The 18491-nt window shown below is 37.5% G+C and overlaps 1 protein-coding gene across 3 annotated transcripts; it reads right to left on the minus strand.

The window, feature by feature from the left end:
* Window positions 1-4418: 4418 nt before the first annotated feature.
* Window positions 4419-18491, minus strand: LOC130553225 (GTPase IMAP family member 7-like). 3 transcript variants are annotated; one of them, XM_057332072.1, is made up of 4 exons: window positions 18380-18491; window positions 8967-11011; window positions 7252-7284; window positions 4419-5649 (listed from the first exon to the last, which is right to left on the minus strand). In XM_057332072.1, the coding sequence occupies exons 2-4, from the start codon at window positions 8974-8976 to the stop codon at window positions 4814-4816; spliced, it is 879 nt and encodes a 292-aa protein (XP_057188055.1). In that variant the 5' UTR covers window positions 8977-11011; window positions 18380-18491; the 3' UTR covers window positions 4419-4813. The 3 variants fall into 3 exon arrangements, with proteins under 3 accessions (XP_057188055.1, XP_057188057.1, XP_057188058.1); XM_057332074.1 differs by lacking the exon at window positions 8967-11011 and having other exon boundaries at window positions 4424-5649; window positions 7252-7352; window positions 18380-18450; XM_057332075.1 differs by lacking the exons at window positions 4419-5649; window positions 7252-7284 and having other exon boundaries at window positions 9051-11011.

The following is an 18491-nucleotide window of genomic DNA, read 5'->3' on the forward strand; positions in this document are numbered from 1 at the left end:
CAAAGCCTGCCGGAAAACCTGCGAGCTTAGAAAAACTGAAATACTTGGCAACAGTAAAAGGTCCTGGCAGATCGCAAGCCAGATAAATTGCGCACACAGGAAACCCCGCTGCATAGAAACCATTTTCTACTTTTGGACCTTTTTATAAATGTAGTGGAGTAAAAAGTATGATATTTGTCTTTCAAATGTAGTGAAGTTAAAGTACAAGTACTCAGAAAAAATAATACTCAAGTAAAGTACAGATACTCAAAAAGTGTACTTAAGTACAGTACTCAGGTAAATTTACTTCGTTACTGTCCACCGTCTGGGTGAGACATTGTCTGGGCCTGGTGCTTTTCTGATCTTTTGTTTGCGGAAAAGCTGGCAAACATCCTCTTCGCAGATCTTAAGTGCAGGTTGAATGTCAAGAGGAGGTGTTAATGGTATAGCAGAGATAGGGTCAGGGCGGGTGTGAAGGGTGAGACTCTGCATTTCAAAACGACAATAGAAGTCGTTCAGGTCGTCAGCCAGTCGTTGATTACCCATAGACTGAGGTGATGATGGCTTGTAGTTGGTAATGTCTTTCAGGCCTTTCCACACTGATGCAGGGTCGTTGGTGAAAACTGGTTCTTCAGCTTTTCAGAGTAGCTTCTCTTAGCTGCTCTTATCTCCTTTGTCAGTGTGTTATTTTTGGCCTGATTATACAAGACTTTGTCCCCACTTCTGTAAGCATCTTCTTTGGCCTGACGAAGCTGTCTCAGTTTCATTGTAAACCATGGTTTGTCATTGTTGTATTTAAGCGAGTCCTGGTGGGAATACACATGTCCTCACAGAAGCTGATGTAGGATGTCACTGTGTCAGTTAACTCATCCAGATCAGTGGCTGCAGCTTCAAAGACACTCCAATCCGTGCAGTCGAAACAGGCTTGTAAGGCCCGCTCTGTTTCGCTGCTCCATCTCTTTGCTGTTCTTGCTACAGGCTTGGCAGATTTAAGCTTCTGTCTGTAGGTCGGAAGAAGATGAACCAGGCAATGATCAGAGAGACCCAGAGCTGCTCTGGGAACAGAGTGGTATGCATCCCGTATTGTGGTGTAACAGTGATCCAGAATGTTGCTGTCTCTGGTGGGGCATGTGATATGCTGCCTGTATTTTGGCAGCTCACGGGAGAGGTTTGCTCTGTTAAAGTCCCCAATAATAATAATAAGAGAATCCGGGTGTTGCTGCTCCGTGTCAGTGATGTAATCCGCCAGCTGTTGCAGCGCCGCGCTCGCACAAGCATGTGGAGGATGTAAACATTCACGAGAATAAACGAGGAAAACTCGCGTGGCGAATAAAAAGGTTTGCAGTTGATAGAGAACGCTTCTAAGTACGAAAAGCACATCTTCTTCAGTGTTGTTATATCTCTGCACCAACCTTCGTTTATATAAAAACATAATCCACCACCACGTGTCTTCCCTGTTGACTCGGCAATGCGATCTCGCTCTGAACAGCTGAAAACCCGGCAGATGTAACGCGCTGTCCGGTATGGTGTCATTGAGCCATGTTTCTGTGAAACACAGCGCAGCGGAGTTGGAAAAATCTTTGTTTGTCCTGGTGAGTAAGAGTATTTCGTCCGTTTTGTTGTAAGGGAGCGGACATTCGCCAGGTGTATACTCGGCAGCGGGGTCCTAAATCCGCGTCGTCGGAGTCTGACGAGCGCACCCGCTCGCTTTCCCGCTTGCGTCTTTTAGAGCGTTTGTACAGAGCTGCCGCTCCTCCGAGTAAAATGTCCAGTAAGACGTCTGAATTTTCAAAATTAGGGAAAAGATTGATAGAAGGGCATTGCTTAATGTTAAGCAATTCGTCCCTGGTAAAAGTGATTAAAGAAGAGTAGCTTAAAACAGGAAAAACAAACAAAAAAGACATAAGTACTAGAGCACTCCAAACCGAGGCAGCCATCCGCGGCGCCATCTTGAAATTTTCAACCCAGCATTGGGTCAAAAAGGGATGAAACCATTTGAAAATCTTCCAGCATTTTTAGAGTGTATTATCTAATGAGTTATCGATGGTTGGACAATCAAATTAAAGTTAAAAAAGTCAGAATTCAGGTTGTTATTCTTAAACATCACATATTTAAATTAAATAATACAGCTTGTGTTTGTGAGAAGATAAAACCCATGTTTCTGGGAATAAGGGGAACATTTTTGCTAAATGGGAAAAGTCTTTTTGAATGAGAGATGCTTTTTTTAATGTTTTTTTTTTTAAGAATTCAAGAATCACGAATTCACGAGTTTATAAAGGAGCTTTACATGAAAAAATAAACCAATACATACTATGTATTACAATACATTGTAACATTGCAAAAAAACAACAACCTGTAAACAAGCATGCATTCACGCTTACAAGAAAGTTTCAATGTTTGTTAAACTTATGGTGTATCATGTATACACTGTAGCATTTTAAAGACATTTTATGTTGGCTAACAAAATAATGAGACTCTGAAGAAACGTAACAGCACCTGATTTGGTCACCCCAGTGTAAAATACTGCAGTGTCTCTCCTCATAATGGAATACACTAGAGTATTCAGTGCTTACCGTTTACTTTTTTGCATGTACAATTCAGCCTTTTTTTGGTTTAGTAAAACAAACACTGATCACCATAATGGTAACATCAAACCAGTTATTTTCAGTAGAACATGAACAGAAAAAACTCTGTTTATTCTCAATAATATAAATAAATAAAGATGTTAATGGTGTTTGTGGCCGAAGTCAGTTGTAGTTGTTGTGTTTTATTTCTTTCTGTTATTGTTGTTTCTGTGTCCATCAGTGATTCTGCTTGTTATCACTTCATTATCTCATTAACTCCAACATTCAGTGTCACATTTATCAGTCTGTAGTATGCACACTAAGCAGGAACCCTACATGGAACCCGCGGACAAAACCAGCTGAGGCCCAGAAGAGCCCACATCAAACCCATCTGGACCCATGTGTCTTTGCTGGCTGGGAATACTATGCAGTTCTCATGTTACAACCTGTTGAAGGAAGTTAAGGTTTTTTCCCTATGACAAAACAAAGAAAATCTCTTATCCTCCCGTTGTTCCAAACTGTATGACTTCATTCTTCATTCTATGATCCTCACTCTTCTATGATAAGTATGTTTGGGAATATTAAGGAATTGATAACCACAGTCAACATTAACTTCAATTTTATGGTAAGAAGGATACAAGGAAAGTGAAAAAGGACTGAGACATCTTTGGGTGTCTTGTGTCATACAGGTTTGGGATAAAATGGGGTTGACTGAATCACAGAGTGTTCACTTGGTAAATTATCTCAATGAGGCTTTTATTGTATTCTCAATTACTCAGTGGATGTTAAATATTTGTCCAAATTACAGGATTCAGCAAAGCTAACAACAGGAATAATTTTTGTGAAGAAAACACCTGTTGTGAAGAGCCATCATCAGAATGGATGGCGTCAATATGAATGGTGACTAAAGACATGGTAGTGACAGAGGCACTAAAGAATCTCTTAGCTATTCATTTTTTATTCAGTGTGATAAATGCTAAACCCCTCACTCATTCACACAAAAACTTAATTGAGCACTGTTTGTTTAAACTTTAAACTTAGTGGCTACAAAACTGTCTATCCTACTTCCTATAATCATCAAATCTGTGATGATTATAGGGGACTTCTCAATGTTTTCTTATTTTTCTTAATTTAATTATCTGTCACAGCTGTCTAGTAATAGCTTTTAAGAAAGCTACACATTAGTAAGAGAACAATAACACATGGATTTGTTTTGCTGTTATAAATGTGCATTATTAACTCATTATTACAGCTAACCAACAATAAATAAAAGATAAAATCTAGGATAAGAGCCCAACTAAAGGAAACACTAAACACTATTAGGGTGACTTCTTATTGTTCATGGTTTGTTTCAGTGATTGTGTTTGTTATCAGCAGGTGTTCATCATTCATGAGATAATGAAGTGATGATTTATTTCTTAACTCAATGATTTAACTCATTAACTTGTTCATGTCTTATTTAGGGAGACATCCAAAACATACAGGGTGGGAAGACACGTGGACTGGAGTGGTCTAAGAAACGTCTAATGAACGTCTAAGGAACACATTTTTGCTTGCTGGGTATTGAGCACCATTTTTTCTAAAGCAATAAAGTGCTACATGGTACCTCTTAGGGTTCTACAAAGCACCATTTGATGAAGGTGCTGTATAGCACCTTAAAAATAGGTGCTATATATCCCTAAAAACGGTTTCCCTATGATTATGAGCCAAAGAACCACTTTTAGTGCTATTTAGCACCATTTTTTCTTAGAGAGTAGAAGACATCAGATGTTCACCAACAGTAGCCATTTTTAAGTCCAGTCTCAAAAAGCTTAAACTCTTGTTTATTTGAAGCAAATTGTTTTTTTATCTACCACAGCTAACATTATCGAAGCAAACAACCTCAAATTTATATGAATAAAAAATCTCATTTATTAGGCTTCATCATTACATATAAGAGTTTTTATTAAACAACATTGTAAGCACTGAAAGAAAATTAACTATGCGAAAGTCAAGAGTCAAGAGCTCAACTAAATCAAACTCTGATCACAGTAATGGTGGTTTGATGAAACGTCAACATTTGTTCAACATTATTAGCAGGTGAAAAAGTGATATTACTTCAATGCAATTAACATTGACAAATCAACACATTTTTAACATCGATTCAATGGTTTGTACCCGTTACAGTAGCTTGCGGTCTGGGTCTGTATTTTAAATGCTAGATCAATTATTTTTCCTTGATACAGTCAATGATGGACTGGAACAAAAACATTTGATACATTTTTAACATTTTAGTTTTGCTTTTTATTGTTCTTTTCAGAGCAATGTTTTGCCAGTAAATATGCTCCTCCACCAATAATCACTGCTCCTGCTGCTGCACCTCCTGCTGCTCCAATTGCACCTGCTTTAACTACGATAGCAACAGCAGCACCCGTCTTAGCTGCTACCCCTCCCACTACTCCACCTCCTAGTACTGCTCCCCCTGCTCCTCCTTTTAAGGCACCAAGAAAACCTTTTTCGCGAGCAAGTTTTTCCTGAGCATCATCATAGTGCTGCTTATTATAACCTTGATCCTGCTTTTTCTTCAATTCATTTATCTTTCCCAGAAGCTCAGTCACCTGATTTCGATCTCTGATATTGTTATGAAAAACGTGATACCGTCTCGTACACTGTTCAACCAGTGCCTTTAAATTTTTGTCCTCATTAATATAATCTTCTATTTTCACAGTTTGTGGTAGTTCATCTCCATGCGTGAAGAGCACAATGGTATATTTTGTGACTTCCTCTCCAAAGTTCTCCTTGATCCACTTGATAGTGTTCAGCTCTTCTTGTGTGAGTCTGACACCCAATCTGATCACCAGCAGAATCACAAGACCATCACCAGAATCATAGAATAACTTCTCTATTAGACTTTTATTCTGGTCTGCATTTGTTTCTGTATCCCAGAGTCCTGGTGTGTCTATCACTCTGACTTTTTGGCCATTTACCTCGCCATCAAATGCTTGGCAGTTACTGGTCACAGATTTTGAAGAAAATTTTGCTACAAATTCCTCTTTACCCAGAATAGTATTTCCTGCAGCACTCTTTCCTGATCCAGTTTTACCCAACAGCACAATCCGTAAATCTCCTGTGAAGAGATTATAAAATACATCACACTACATTTACATTTAGAAAAAGTTTACTGTTATTTCTTCACAAATTAGCATGCCCATAAAATCGTAATGTAAATTAGCAGATTTGGCTTGCTGTCCGATTTCTCCCAAGGCAAAAACACAGGAGGACTGTCAGAGGATCTCCCAGTCAACACGTGAGGTCACGTGATGATCACAGTGATGTCACGTTCTCATATTGTGACAGTGTGAGTAATATGTGAGCTCAATTTATTTGATTTAGTCACCATTATGGTACTTTCTTTATGATCACAATTGATATAGCAAAACATATCTGAGATCTGAGAATGCTGGCTAACTGGAGCAAGTGATTTAGTGATCTCATGTTTAATTGTTTGTCTGGTTTTCACTTCTTCAAAACTTTACTGTTTGAGACCGAGCAGTGAGAATTTTGGAAGAATTTCTTAAACCATTATATGCTATAATGTTTTTAAGAGATTGTTGGGAAACATACAGACATCAAGAATCTGCATACTAAACTCAAAAAGGTGATAGAAGTCAAACACTGTAGAGTCAAGAGCTCAACTAAAGCAAACACTGATCAACATAATGATGACTTCACATGACAAACCATCACATCTAAACCTCTAAACTCACAGTACAAGAGTTAGATCACAGTTTGAGCACACAGTGAGTTTACATTCTGACCTCATCATGAGTATTCTGAAAGCTGACATCACTGTGACATCAAACTGTTGACTGCGGGAGATTACTTTTATATCTTGGTAATGATTAGATTAGATGAGCATACTTCTTCTACAATCTTAAAATGTGTTGATTTTAACACATTGTTTGTGTTATCCTATTTAACACATTATGTTATTGTTTAAACAGTTGATGATTTTTAACACAAGCTTGTGTTGCAAACACAAAACGTGTTGTCCCAAGGAAAAACACAGAGATGTGTTCAGTTAAGGACAACACATTAATGTACAGTACACACAATGTGTTGTTTTTGGTCCGTGTAACGCGTTGCAGTTCTTTTTTTTTAAATTATATATTTTCTTGTTATAAAGGGATAATATGACGTCTCATAATAATTACACATTAACCGTGAAAGCGACATGTTTTCTAGATGGACATTCTACCAACCGACGGATCACACTTTCATATGAATCAAGCGCTCTCCACTCTCTCATTGTCCAGACAATGTGGTTAACGTGCAAAGGTAACGGTGATCTGATATAAACAGTAGTACACACTGTAAACCCCTACCACCGGCGATAATGGTACGATCCAGCTGCAAGCGCAAGCACATAAATGTAAAATTAGAAAAACAAGTCATTTTTGTGTTTGTTCGAAAATCTGAAATTCTGAAGCAATTACCCAAACACGTATAATTACAAATGAAACTGAGAGACAATTATACATTTGTGAAGTACTCGTGAACATTGAAAATGAAAGTTTGAAACCAATTTTCATTTGATTAATTTTGATGGTGAAAATTGAAAAAAGAACTGCAAAGCGTTACACGGACCGTTTTTAACACAACTGTTTTAGAGTGTAAACTTACATTTAAATTCATCATTATAGCTACACAAATGTTTAACAGCACTCACCCATTGCTTTAGCAATTTTAGTTATGCAGGCAAATGAAAGATTGAATTCAAATCTATGCACAGAATGGACGAGATGCAGATGGTAAACTTTATGTCAAGCTCTAGAAAAAGGTGAAACATACATAAAATTAGAAAAAGGCATATTTAAGTACTTCTCAGTAGTTCTGCATTTTGTTGATATGGTATAGCCTAGTTCTTCCCTATCTTAAGTCCACAAATCACTAAAATCTTTCCACACATAAGCATCAAAAATAAACCATAAGGAACAAAATCTTGTGGCAAATTGATTTTAGTAAACTAGCTACTCCCAAAGACAGCAATAATTCACAGGTGGTTCAAACTACATTGTGCACTGCAATACTCGTAAACTTTGGGCTGGTCTACAGTCTATTGCATAACTAACATGCAATAGTTTGGGAATCAGTTTTGGGAATCAAACTCAGTATACGTGTGTAGGTGTGTGTAGGTGTGTGTGTGTGTGTGTGTGTGCGTGCGTGTGACGAATGTTTTAGATGTGTCTCTATATAAAACACCTGATTCAACTCATCTGCTAGTTACCTTAGATAGCAAGAGAGCAGATGAAAACCACTGAATCAATGTTCATAATGGATGATGTGTCAATGCTAATGGTGTTTAATCAATATCACTGTTGCACCTGAAATTAATATTGAAAAGATGTTGAGATTTCAACAAACCACCATTATTGTGATCAGTGTTTGCTTTAGTTGGGACCTTGATCCCTGACTTTGGTAAATAATTTCTTTTAAATCATAATTGGAGGCAAGCAATGCTATTTATTACACTGTACTAAAGAAATCATCACATGAAGTTAAGAAAACAACACAAATACTGAGAAATTACTACAACTACTGTCAGTTGATTATTTTTTCATTGTTTTAACAGATGTATTTGTTATAACAGACAACGGAAATTTAACTTTAAAGTTCAAGAGTCAAGGTCCCAACTAAAGAAAACATTGATCACAATAATGGTGGTTTGTTGAAATCTCAACATCTTTTCAACATTCATTTCAGGTGCAACAGTGATATTGATTTAACTCCATTAGCATTGACACATCATCCATTATGAACATTGATTCAGTGGTTTTCATCTGCTCTCTTGATATCTAAGGTAACTAGCAGATGAGTTGAATCAGGTGTTTTATATAGAGACACATCTAAAACATTCTGTCAGGGGGTTCCTGAGGATCAGGATTGAGAACCCCTGAGGTAAACCACTGACTTGATTTGACTTGAGACTTGACTTACACCCACCTCTGATATATATACATATGAAATACATACTAATACATCCTAAATACAAAAGTATATATATTTATTTAACAGAGAGTAATACATGCTGTGAAAATATGTTGTTAATTTTAGTTACAACCTAATTGTTAAGTGTTAATTATTGTTTTTATCCTTTTAAAAATAAAATTATCATTAGACTGATATGACTATGTGCTTCTTTTCCACTGTTTTTACAGATTTTTGTGTTTGGACGACTTGTATAGTGGTTGATATTTGTGCAATATTCTTTCTTTAGTGGCTTTATAATATCTGATTAGCCAACACTGCTGGGCGGTTTGGTCAAAAATCGGTATCACTGTATGTTTGCGGATTTCGACGGTTTCAGTTTCCCGGTCCTGACTGTTTTTAATGTGCAAAACAAATGTCCAAAATATGAACAATACAAAACAAGTTTTGAGTTGTACTTGGGCATGTGCTGTAAGGCAGTGGTTCCAAACTCCAGTCCTCAGGGCCCCTGAAAGAATATTTTCGATGTCTCCCTATATTGAACACATGAACAAGTTAATGAGATAATGAAGTGATGATTGAGTCATTATGATGAACACCTGCTGATGATAACAAACACAATCACTGAAGAAAACACATCAATATAAGTCACCATAATAGTGTTTAGTGTTTCCTTTAGTTGGGCTCTCACCCTAAATTAATTATGATACGGTTTTTTGGGGCATTTACGTCCAACAGATGACATGACACACCAAAACACAAACAAAATGTGAACAAGTTTTCCCACTATTGATTTCCCACTATCTTATTGTTCGTGTTTTCTTCAGTGATTGTGTTTGTTACCAGCAGGTGTTCATCACTAATGACTCAATCATCACTTCATTATCTCATTAACTTGTTCATGTGTTCAACAGGGAGACATCTCAAATATTCTGTCAGGGGCCCTGAGGACTGCAGTTGGGAACCACTTCTAGAGGCAGACGTCTCAGAGATGAAGGGCAGATGAGCAAACAGCATCTGTCAGATGTCTTGCAGTTGAAAATGCAAACATCAAATATATATATCTGCCAGATGTAGGTGTGCTCTCAGGGTCGTTTTGACAGTGTAATATCAGATATGAGGCTGTAGGTGTGTTTGACTTTAAGTGATGCCACACAGACCAATCAGCACATGACTTCTAAATACAGCAAGCCCAAACTACTGTTTTCTCACAGCAATACTTTGACGTTTATTTAAATAAATCAATACAAAAAGTACAAGAGTCAAGCGCTCAACTAAATCAAACACTGATCACAATATAACCACCAATAAGGGTGGTTTGTTGAAATTTCAACAAGTATTCAACATTAATAATGGGGGTAGAAGTGATATTGATTCAGTGCAAATAACATAGCAAGAGAACAGATGAAAACCATTTAATAAATGTTAAAAATTACTTATTTGTCTATCTGGGCAAGAATTTCAGGACAACTAGAAAACTTCAAGGCAGGTGTGCTGGAGCTGGTTGGAACTACACTCTGCAGGATCACAAATGCCCATCTCTGCTTGACAAATCAACATTTTTTAACATTGATTCGGTTGCTTGCTGTCAGGGGAATGTCTCAGTATTTTTGTGTCAATACAACAGAAGTGGGTCAATATTGTTTGGTTGTCAACAAAAAATGTATTTTGTGTTCTGCAGAAAAAGTGATGCAGTCATCCCCTATACTGTTTACTCCATGAAGGTAAAAAATTATACAACAGTCATACTCCTATCACAATTCCTGCTAATATTATGCTTATCATGATGATTTTATATAGTCCATTTTTTGAGTTTCTCTCTGGACTTTGTCTTTTCCTTTCTTCCTCATTCACTCGTTGTACTGCTTCCTCGTGTTTTTTCATCTCTTCGCTGATCTTCCTTTGAGTCACCAAGTACATCTCTTCAGTGTAATGCTCTTCTCTGTTCTTGGTCACCAGTGTTTTCATCTTCTTCACCAGTTCAGAGACCTGAGCCCCATCATTTTTCGTCATGTTTGTAAATGTGTGATATCCTGCCGCAAATTCATCCAGGACTTCTTTCAGTTTGATGTTCTCCTGCAGAAACTCTTCTACTGGTTTCTCTAACTTATCAGCACCAGTGAACAAAACCAAAGTGAATCTCATAACCTCTTCTCCAAGATTATTTTGAATCCATTTCACTGCATTCATCTCCACATCTGTGATTCTCACATCCAGTTTGATGACCAGCAGAAACACATGAGGACCAGGATCAGACATCTTCAAACATTTCTCTATTTCAGTCTTCAGTTATACATCAGTCATGGATGTGTGAAACAGTCCTGGAGTATCAATGATTGAGATGTTTCTGTCATACAGCATCATTGTGTGTTTGTCACACCAGTCAGTTTTTGACACAGAGAAGAAACCCACTGTAAACTCATCTCTGCCCAGTATAGTGTTCCCTGTTGAACTCTTTCCTGATCCAGTTTTACCCACTAGCACAATCCTCAGATCTTCCACTGTAAAAACAACAGGTTAATGTCAAATAAAACAATAGGCCAATTGCCAATCTCTTCCCAGTCATCAATTTGATGTCACAGTGATGTCACCATCAGCTTTCAGAATACTCACAATGAGGTCAATACGCAACCACACATCAAACTCACTGACCAAGTTTACATGGACTTCAGTAATCAAATTATTTGCCTTATTCTGAGTAAGCTAATATTACGATTAAGGTGTTTACATGAGTTGCTTCTCAGATAGCAAATATTTGCGGCCCACACCTTACGCCCCATACCCCCTCATCTGGCCCACATATGGCATGGAATGATGGCACTTGGGTGGACCGCTCCTGTTTGCCAGGTTTGGGCCACAAGCAAGCCAAAGCAATGCCGCATGTCAGCCAAAAACAAAACAAATAAAGCAGAACTGACCCAAATTTAAACAACAGTTCATTTAAATTCTGGCCCAGATTAATCCTAAAACCAACACCTTTCTGTGCTCCTGTTTGACAGAATTTGTATTGAGTTTCATTATTATTATAGTTACGATTGAGTCATTAGTGATGAACATCTGCTGTTAACAAACACAATCACTGCAGAAAAGATCAACAAAAACTACAAAAAATAATTTACACAGAGCAACACAACAACTACAACCTGAAACACAACCCCGCTAACAAAAGTTTGTTATAAGAACGTTCCATAGAGGTTTTTCACATTTAAAAATATTCAAAATGTCAGTTTTTTATGTTTTAAGAACGTTCCCAGTTGACAAAAGTCACCATCATGGTGATCAGTGTTTCCTTGAGTTGAGCTCTTGACCCTTGACATTTACTCTTTAGATGCTCTGTAACTATGTACATTTAAAACACATTTGTTTTTGTAATGCAAGTGATAATCTAATCACATGTTGTTGGTTGGTGCTCATTGAGATTAATCTGAATAAACTGCTGTGCTGCTGATCCTGAATTAGCTGTGGGAGTTTGATTGCATTTTGCTGTCTAGAAAGATTTGTGACAATTGAAGTATTTAAACAAAAAACAAATTTAGACACACAGACATCAAGATGCGTCAAGATCTCAACAATGGTGACAATCAGCAAACGAAAACTTCATGTTGCAATGCATGCTGGCATCATAGCACGAAACTCATTCATAATTCCCAGCATGCATTGCAGTTGATCTGTTTATCTAAATTAGTTGGTTGATTCTCTCCATTGCCGAGATTCATACACTGATTCTTGATTCTAAAATCTGTTTTGATAAACATGCATCCTTTCTTCACAAATCTTTTTAGACCTCAAAATACAATCAGACTCCCTGATCTTATAATGTTCTTTCAGGATCAACAGCATAGCACTCAATCCAAACATGAGTACTGAATCAAATTACAACATCACAGTGGTGTCAATGGTTCCATAGCAACACCATTTGGTTAGGTTCTCATTTGCACAGCCATAAAAAGTGCACATTAAAAGCACACAGTTTCAGCAGATCAAATAATGTAATAGTCAAGATCCCAACTCAAGGAAAAACTGATCACCATGATGGTAATATTCTTAAAACATTAAAAGATGTTTTTAAAACGTATTCAAACACATGAAAAACCTCTAAGGAACATTCTTATAACAAACTTTTGTTAGCTGGGGTGTATTTCAGGCAGAGGTGTATAGTCCAGGGGCCAAAGAGTAAAAGTCCTGCCATATTTTAGTTTTACCCATGAACCCATGAGCTGATTTCACCAGAGGAGGAACCAAGTCATTCCTTTCAAGTCACAAGCAAGTCTCAAGTCACATCCAAGTCCTCAAAGAGTTAAAGTTAATGAGATAATTAAGTGAGTAATGAAATGATGATTGAGCATTAGTGATGAACACCTGCTGTTATTGAGAATCACAGAGGATCAGATGTTGATGTTTTATTGGTTCAAATGATGCCACCATCATGGAGATCAGTGTTTGCTTTAGTGGGGCTCTTGACCCTTGACCTCTGTGTTAGATTTCTCTCTGTATCAATGCATGTGCTGTTGTAAAGCAGAGAGATCAGTGTTTGCTTTAGTTGAGCTCTTGACCCTTGACCCCTGTGTTAGATTTCTCTCTGTATCAATGCATGTGCTGTTGTAAAGCAGAGAGATCAGTGTTTGCTTTAGTTGGGCTCTTGACCCTTGACCCCTGTGTTAGATTTCTCTCTGTATCAATGCATGTGCTGTTGTAAAGCAGAGAGATCAGTGTTTGCTTTAGTTGGGCTCTTGACCCTTGACCCCTGTGTTAGATTTCTCTCTGTATCAATGCATGTGCTGTTGTAAAGCAGAGAGATCAGTGTTTGCTTTAGTTGGGCTCTTGACCCTTGACCCCTGTGTTAGATTTCTGTTAGAGCTGTGCAGTAAGCAACTCTTCACTGTTTCCATGTGATGAGATAATTATCAGGCGTTATATTAATTCTATTCTATAACCCAGTGAAACCACAGACCTCCTCTATTCTTGACTGCTTCCCCCCTGTCATGCATACGGCGTGGGAAATGTCCTATTGGGCAATTAAATTGTGCTGAAATAGTGGGATTATAACTCCTAGTCCTATTAAGCGAATGCATATTGCAAACTTTCTTATTCCTTTTGGCTGAAAGTACACGTCATTTTTTTCCCAGAAATGATATTTCATGATAAATATTCTTTAGTGCAGTGGGATCGCTTTGGCTGAGACGAAGGGTCAATTCAATATGGTAGGCTACCCCTGTAGAATTTTTTTTTTTTTAATGGCATTAGTGGTTATTTTGGGAATCGTTTTTGTTTTAATGGAAACAACAGCGTCTACTGGTATGTCGTGTTTCCCACAGGATTTTGAGAGACTGTGGTGCTGATGACGTCACGCACTAATTAGCATTTTTGTGACGTCATCACGTGTGTTTGGTCTAGTGTTGGCACTTGAAATCTGCTTCGCTTCTACTGTCTGATCTATCACATTATATTGTATTTTAACACAACTGAATGCTATTTTCAAATATTATCTGTTCTATTGTCAGACATAAAACTGGGATAAAATAGTAACTTAACACGACCCAATAACATCTCCTGTTTAATCCAGCCAGCTGTTACTTTAACTGCTGCTAAAATCCTGATTTATAAAAGCGACATTGTCTGAAAAATTCTCCATACATTTATGTGGAAGAGCGGATATGTGATTTTGGCTATATACTTATTTGTCTCATGCAGCGCATATCCAGGGGCGGATTTAGTGATTTGGGGGCCCTAGGCAAATCCATGTATGGGGGCCCCAACTATGCGCCATTTTACTTTACTGCAACCCTTATTTTTCTTCCTCCTCAAAGCACAAAACTTTTCACCCCCAGTCAAAGTGACAGGGGAAAACTAAGCTTAATAAACACAGATAAATTCCCAAATGAAAACATAGGAAAACTTTTTTTTCCTGGCTAAAAATGAGGTGGGGGTTGTGCAACCCGCTTATATAAAGCATTAAATTTATTCAATCAAACAGAAAAGTTGAAAAATTATAATATGAGCCTTATTTATAAGACTTTTTAGCCCATAAGTAACCAGTTTAACTAAAGGAGCAAAGCTCATTCACACGATACGTTCCCTTGTAGTTCACTGAGCTTTGAACGATTCACTGATCTCTTACATTATGTGTAAATGAATTGGTTCAAAGGAGTCATCAGTCTTTCTGATCGCAATGTGCGTTCATACTGGCGAACTCGCTGTGTACAGAATAACGCTGATTCAACGAGCCAACTTCACAGCTAAAAATATTACAAAGATGTAAAGCAAGTTAATTTAGAACACCTTTTCAAAAAATTGAATGTAAAACATCTGAACAGCCGTGAAACACAGCTAATACAGCTCCTAATAGCTATAGCTATTTAACTGAACTCTTCAGCATCTCACTGCGCTGGTAACGAAACAGCGCCTCTATTGTGGCTATTTGGATGATTACTTGGGGCTCTATGTGGCTGCTGACACGGCTTATTGGTTAAGTCCACCCCTTGCTTTTGGAGGCCCCTGTTAGCTCGGGGGCCCATGGGCGGGTTAACGCTTAATATTTGTTTTATTTAGTTAAAACTCACCATCATGATGATCAGTGTTTCCTTGAGTTGGGCTCTCAACTCTAGATGTTTAAATTTTGGAATTCGTTTCTGTTTTCTTCAGTAATGTTGATTGTGAAGAGCAGGTGTTCATCACTAATGCACAGTTATCATTTAATTACTCACTTTATTATCTCATTAACTTTAACTCTTTGAGAATTGCTTGTGACTTGAAAGGAATGACTTGGTTCCTCCTCTGGTGAAATCAGCTGAGGGAGCTCTCACAGAGACTCACACTAAGCACATACACAAAATTATACTTTAAATTAACTTATTAAATTATGGACAGTGGTTTCACACAACAGAAATATGTTATCTCTACTCAAATACTTAATGTATGATGAACTAAACGGAACTGAGTAAACTGGGTAAAGTGAATTCTGAAAATTGTTGCTAAACACATTATAGATGTTAGAAATGTATTGCTGAAAGACATTACAAAGACTCAGAAGTATGTAGTATTGAATTGTGGAGTTAAACAGTTTTTCACCAATTCTCTGTTCAGATTTTTTTGGGTAGTGTAAAACATGGAATCGATGATGAAACGGAGCTTCCGAGCATGCGGCCCCTCCCCATCACTAAAGCGCCTAGCATCAGGTGTCTGCTCAATGAACGCAAACTTAAAAAAAAAAATTATATATATATATATATATATACAATGAGAAAGAAAAAAAAAACACTTTGATAATGAAAACAATAAACTCAATTGCAAGAATGTGACATGATTTTCAAATAAACGGATATTTTTCTTAACAATTTTCTAAGTTTCGTCTTTGCAAATAATAGTTTTGAATTTGCCTCTAGATTTTTCATTTGCGCTTTTCGAGTTTTTGTTTACGCTTCACAAATTTTAGTTCGCCTTTCTGGCACAAACCTCACATGTGGGCAGGACTTATGGCCACTTTACTCTCATTGTTAGTGAGATTTGAATTGACAGCTCCCTGACCAGGAAGTAGATACTGAAGACAGTGCAGGGGATCAGAGAGCAATCTGCTTGCGGTTTTCTGTATTGTATTGTTTTAGTGTTTGTACTTAAATTACTTTCTTATTTTGTTACTATATTAGCAGGGTTGCCAACTTTCACGCACTTAAAAGTAGGACACGCTTCCAGGCTCTATCACACTGTAACAACAAGCCGAGCAAATACAGGATAGCTAGCCATATTCACAAGCAACTTTACCTGGGTTTAGAGGCCGTCAAGACAGCACTCTATAATTTATAATTACAATGATATCAGGAAAACGAGCACTTGTCGAACCTGCCCGGACAGACATATGGCGCGTGCAAATTAAACTCATAGGCCCGGTTTCACAGACAAGGCTTAAGGCTAGTCCCAGACTAAAATGAACGTGTGACCGTCTTAACTGAATATAACTTGCCCAGAAATATCTTAAAATATATCATTGCCATTGTTTTGTCTCAAGATGCACACCAGTAATGTATTCTTCTAAGGCATTTTTATAAAAGCGACATAAATATCTTAATTCAACTAAGGCAAAGTCCTGGCTTAAGCTAAGCCGTGTCTGTGAAACCGGGCCATTATGCAGAAAGAACTGGTCCATGCGCACAGCACATGCATAATACAGTGTTCAGATCAGGCTTTACATGTGGTTAGTTAGAATGAGTAAAACGCGTATACACTGTTGTACATGTTGGGAGTGCCCTCCGATCCACCCGTCCAAAATACATCAGAGTAACCAACTGCTACCGTCTTTTATACCAATATTATTCATGCGCCCCAAGAATTCTTATCGGGTCCACAATAATGGTGGTTTCATGAAATGTCACATTTTTTTTCAACATTACTTGCAGGTGCAAAAGTGATATTGATTCAATGTCATTATCATTGACAAATCAACAATTTTTAACATTGATACCTGTTAGCTTGCTGTCTGGGGGTCCCCTATAAGTTCAGAGAACATCATGAATGTTCTGTGAAAGTCCACCAAATACCGTCCCCACACCCTTTAAAAACTCCACATCGTGACCATATCGGACCATTCTGGGAATGTTTTCGACACCAGCAGGGACGTTCTGAGAACAAAACATTTCTTAGGGGGATGTAGCTTTAGATAATTATCTACTTTTCCGTTTTATGTCTGCATTCCGTGCTGCCGTCCGCGTTTTCCACATAGCAGCAATAAGAAACAAATACAGTATGGTATGGTTTTCTTTTGTTGTTTGTCACCTTTTACGTCTGACGCTTTTACGTCTGCCGTTTTTGCGCGTTGGTGTGCACACTCACATTGGCGCCCTTTGTTAAGTCATGACTCACGAGGCGTTAAACGTCAGTGATAAATGCGCACGATTGTCATCCCGGCGTGGACAAGCCTTTACTGTGATCAGTGTTTGCTTTAGTTGGACTCTTGACTCTTGGTTTTATTGAGTCACTTATTGCTTCAACAAATGTGTTTTAGTATACTGTTTTTACAGAATATAAAAACATGTCGTTAAAATTTGTGCTTTCAAAAACAATGCAGTTCTTTGTTTTTAGGTTAACATGTTAAAAATGTCTAACGCAATTGTTGCAGCATTTGATTATTCTGTTATCTTGATAACATTGCATAGCGTTGAGTGCACGCTCTTATTTATTCAAAGGCTTTTGAACGATAAACAATTGGGGCGGTTTCCCAGGGCTTAAATTCACCATGAAACGCAAGTTGCGATTGACTTCTTTTAGATTACAAGTGCAAATGATAACAATAATGGTGTGCACGGATAAATCATTTATAATAATCATTGCAACACTGTGTAAAACACTTGGAATTTTGCATGGTGACTTTAAGGTCTTTAAAGTTTCACAGACAAGGCTTAAGACTAGTCCCAGACTAAAATGAATGTGTGACCTGTTTTACCGAAATATAACTTGCCCAGAAATGTCTTAAAATATATCAGTGCCATTGTTTTGTTCCGAGATGCACACCAGTAATGTGTTCTTCTAAGGCATTTTTATAAAAGTGACACACGTGAACAAGTTCATCAACACCCTGACAGCAAGCAATCATTGAATCAATGTTAAAATGTGTTGATTTGTCAATGTTAATGGCATTTAACAACATTGATATGTGGTGGTGATCAGCAAATATGTTCCTTAGATGACAGTCACGTATTTAACAGGACAACAAGCACTACAATGGCTCCGTCTTTGTTTCAGGGTATTTTTCAGGATCTTAATAGTCGGCATGTGGTATCAAGCCTGTTTACTGTATTTATTATCAACATTATAAATAATAAAATACATTAAGCATTAATAATGATCATTGTAGATAGAAAAGACTTGAAGAAACTTACTTGTAATCTCAGAGTTGTGTGACGACAAGCTAACGTTCACAGATGAGACTGTAATATTTCTCTGAATGTGATCTGTATAAATAAGATGAAGAGCTCCTCCTCCTTATTCCTA

Source organism: Triplophysa rosa, linkage group LG4 (assembly GCF_024868665.1).
Source record: "Triplophysa rosa linkage group LG4, Trosa_1v2, whole genome shotgun sequence".
NCBI lineage: Eukaryota > Metazoa > Chordata > Actinopteri > Cypriniformes > Nemacheilidae > Triplophysa > Triplophysa rosa.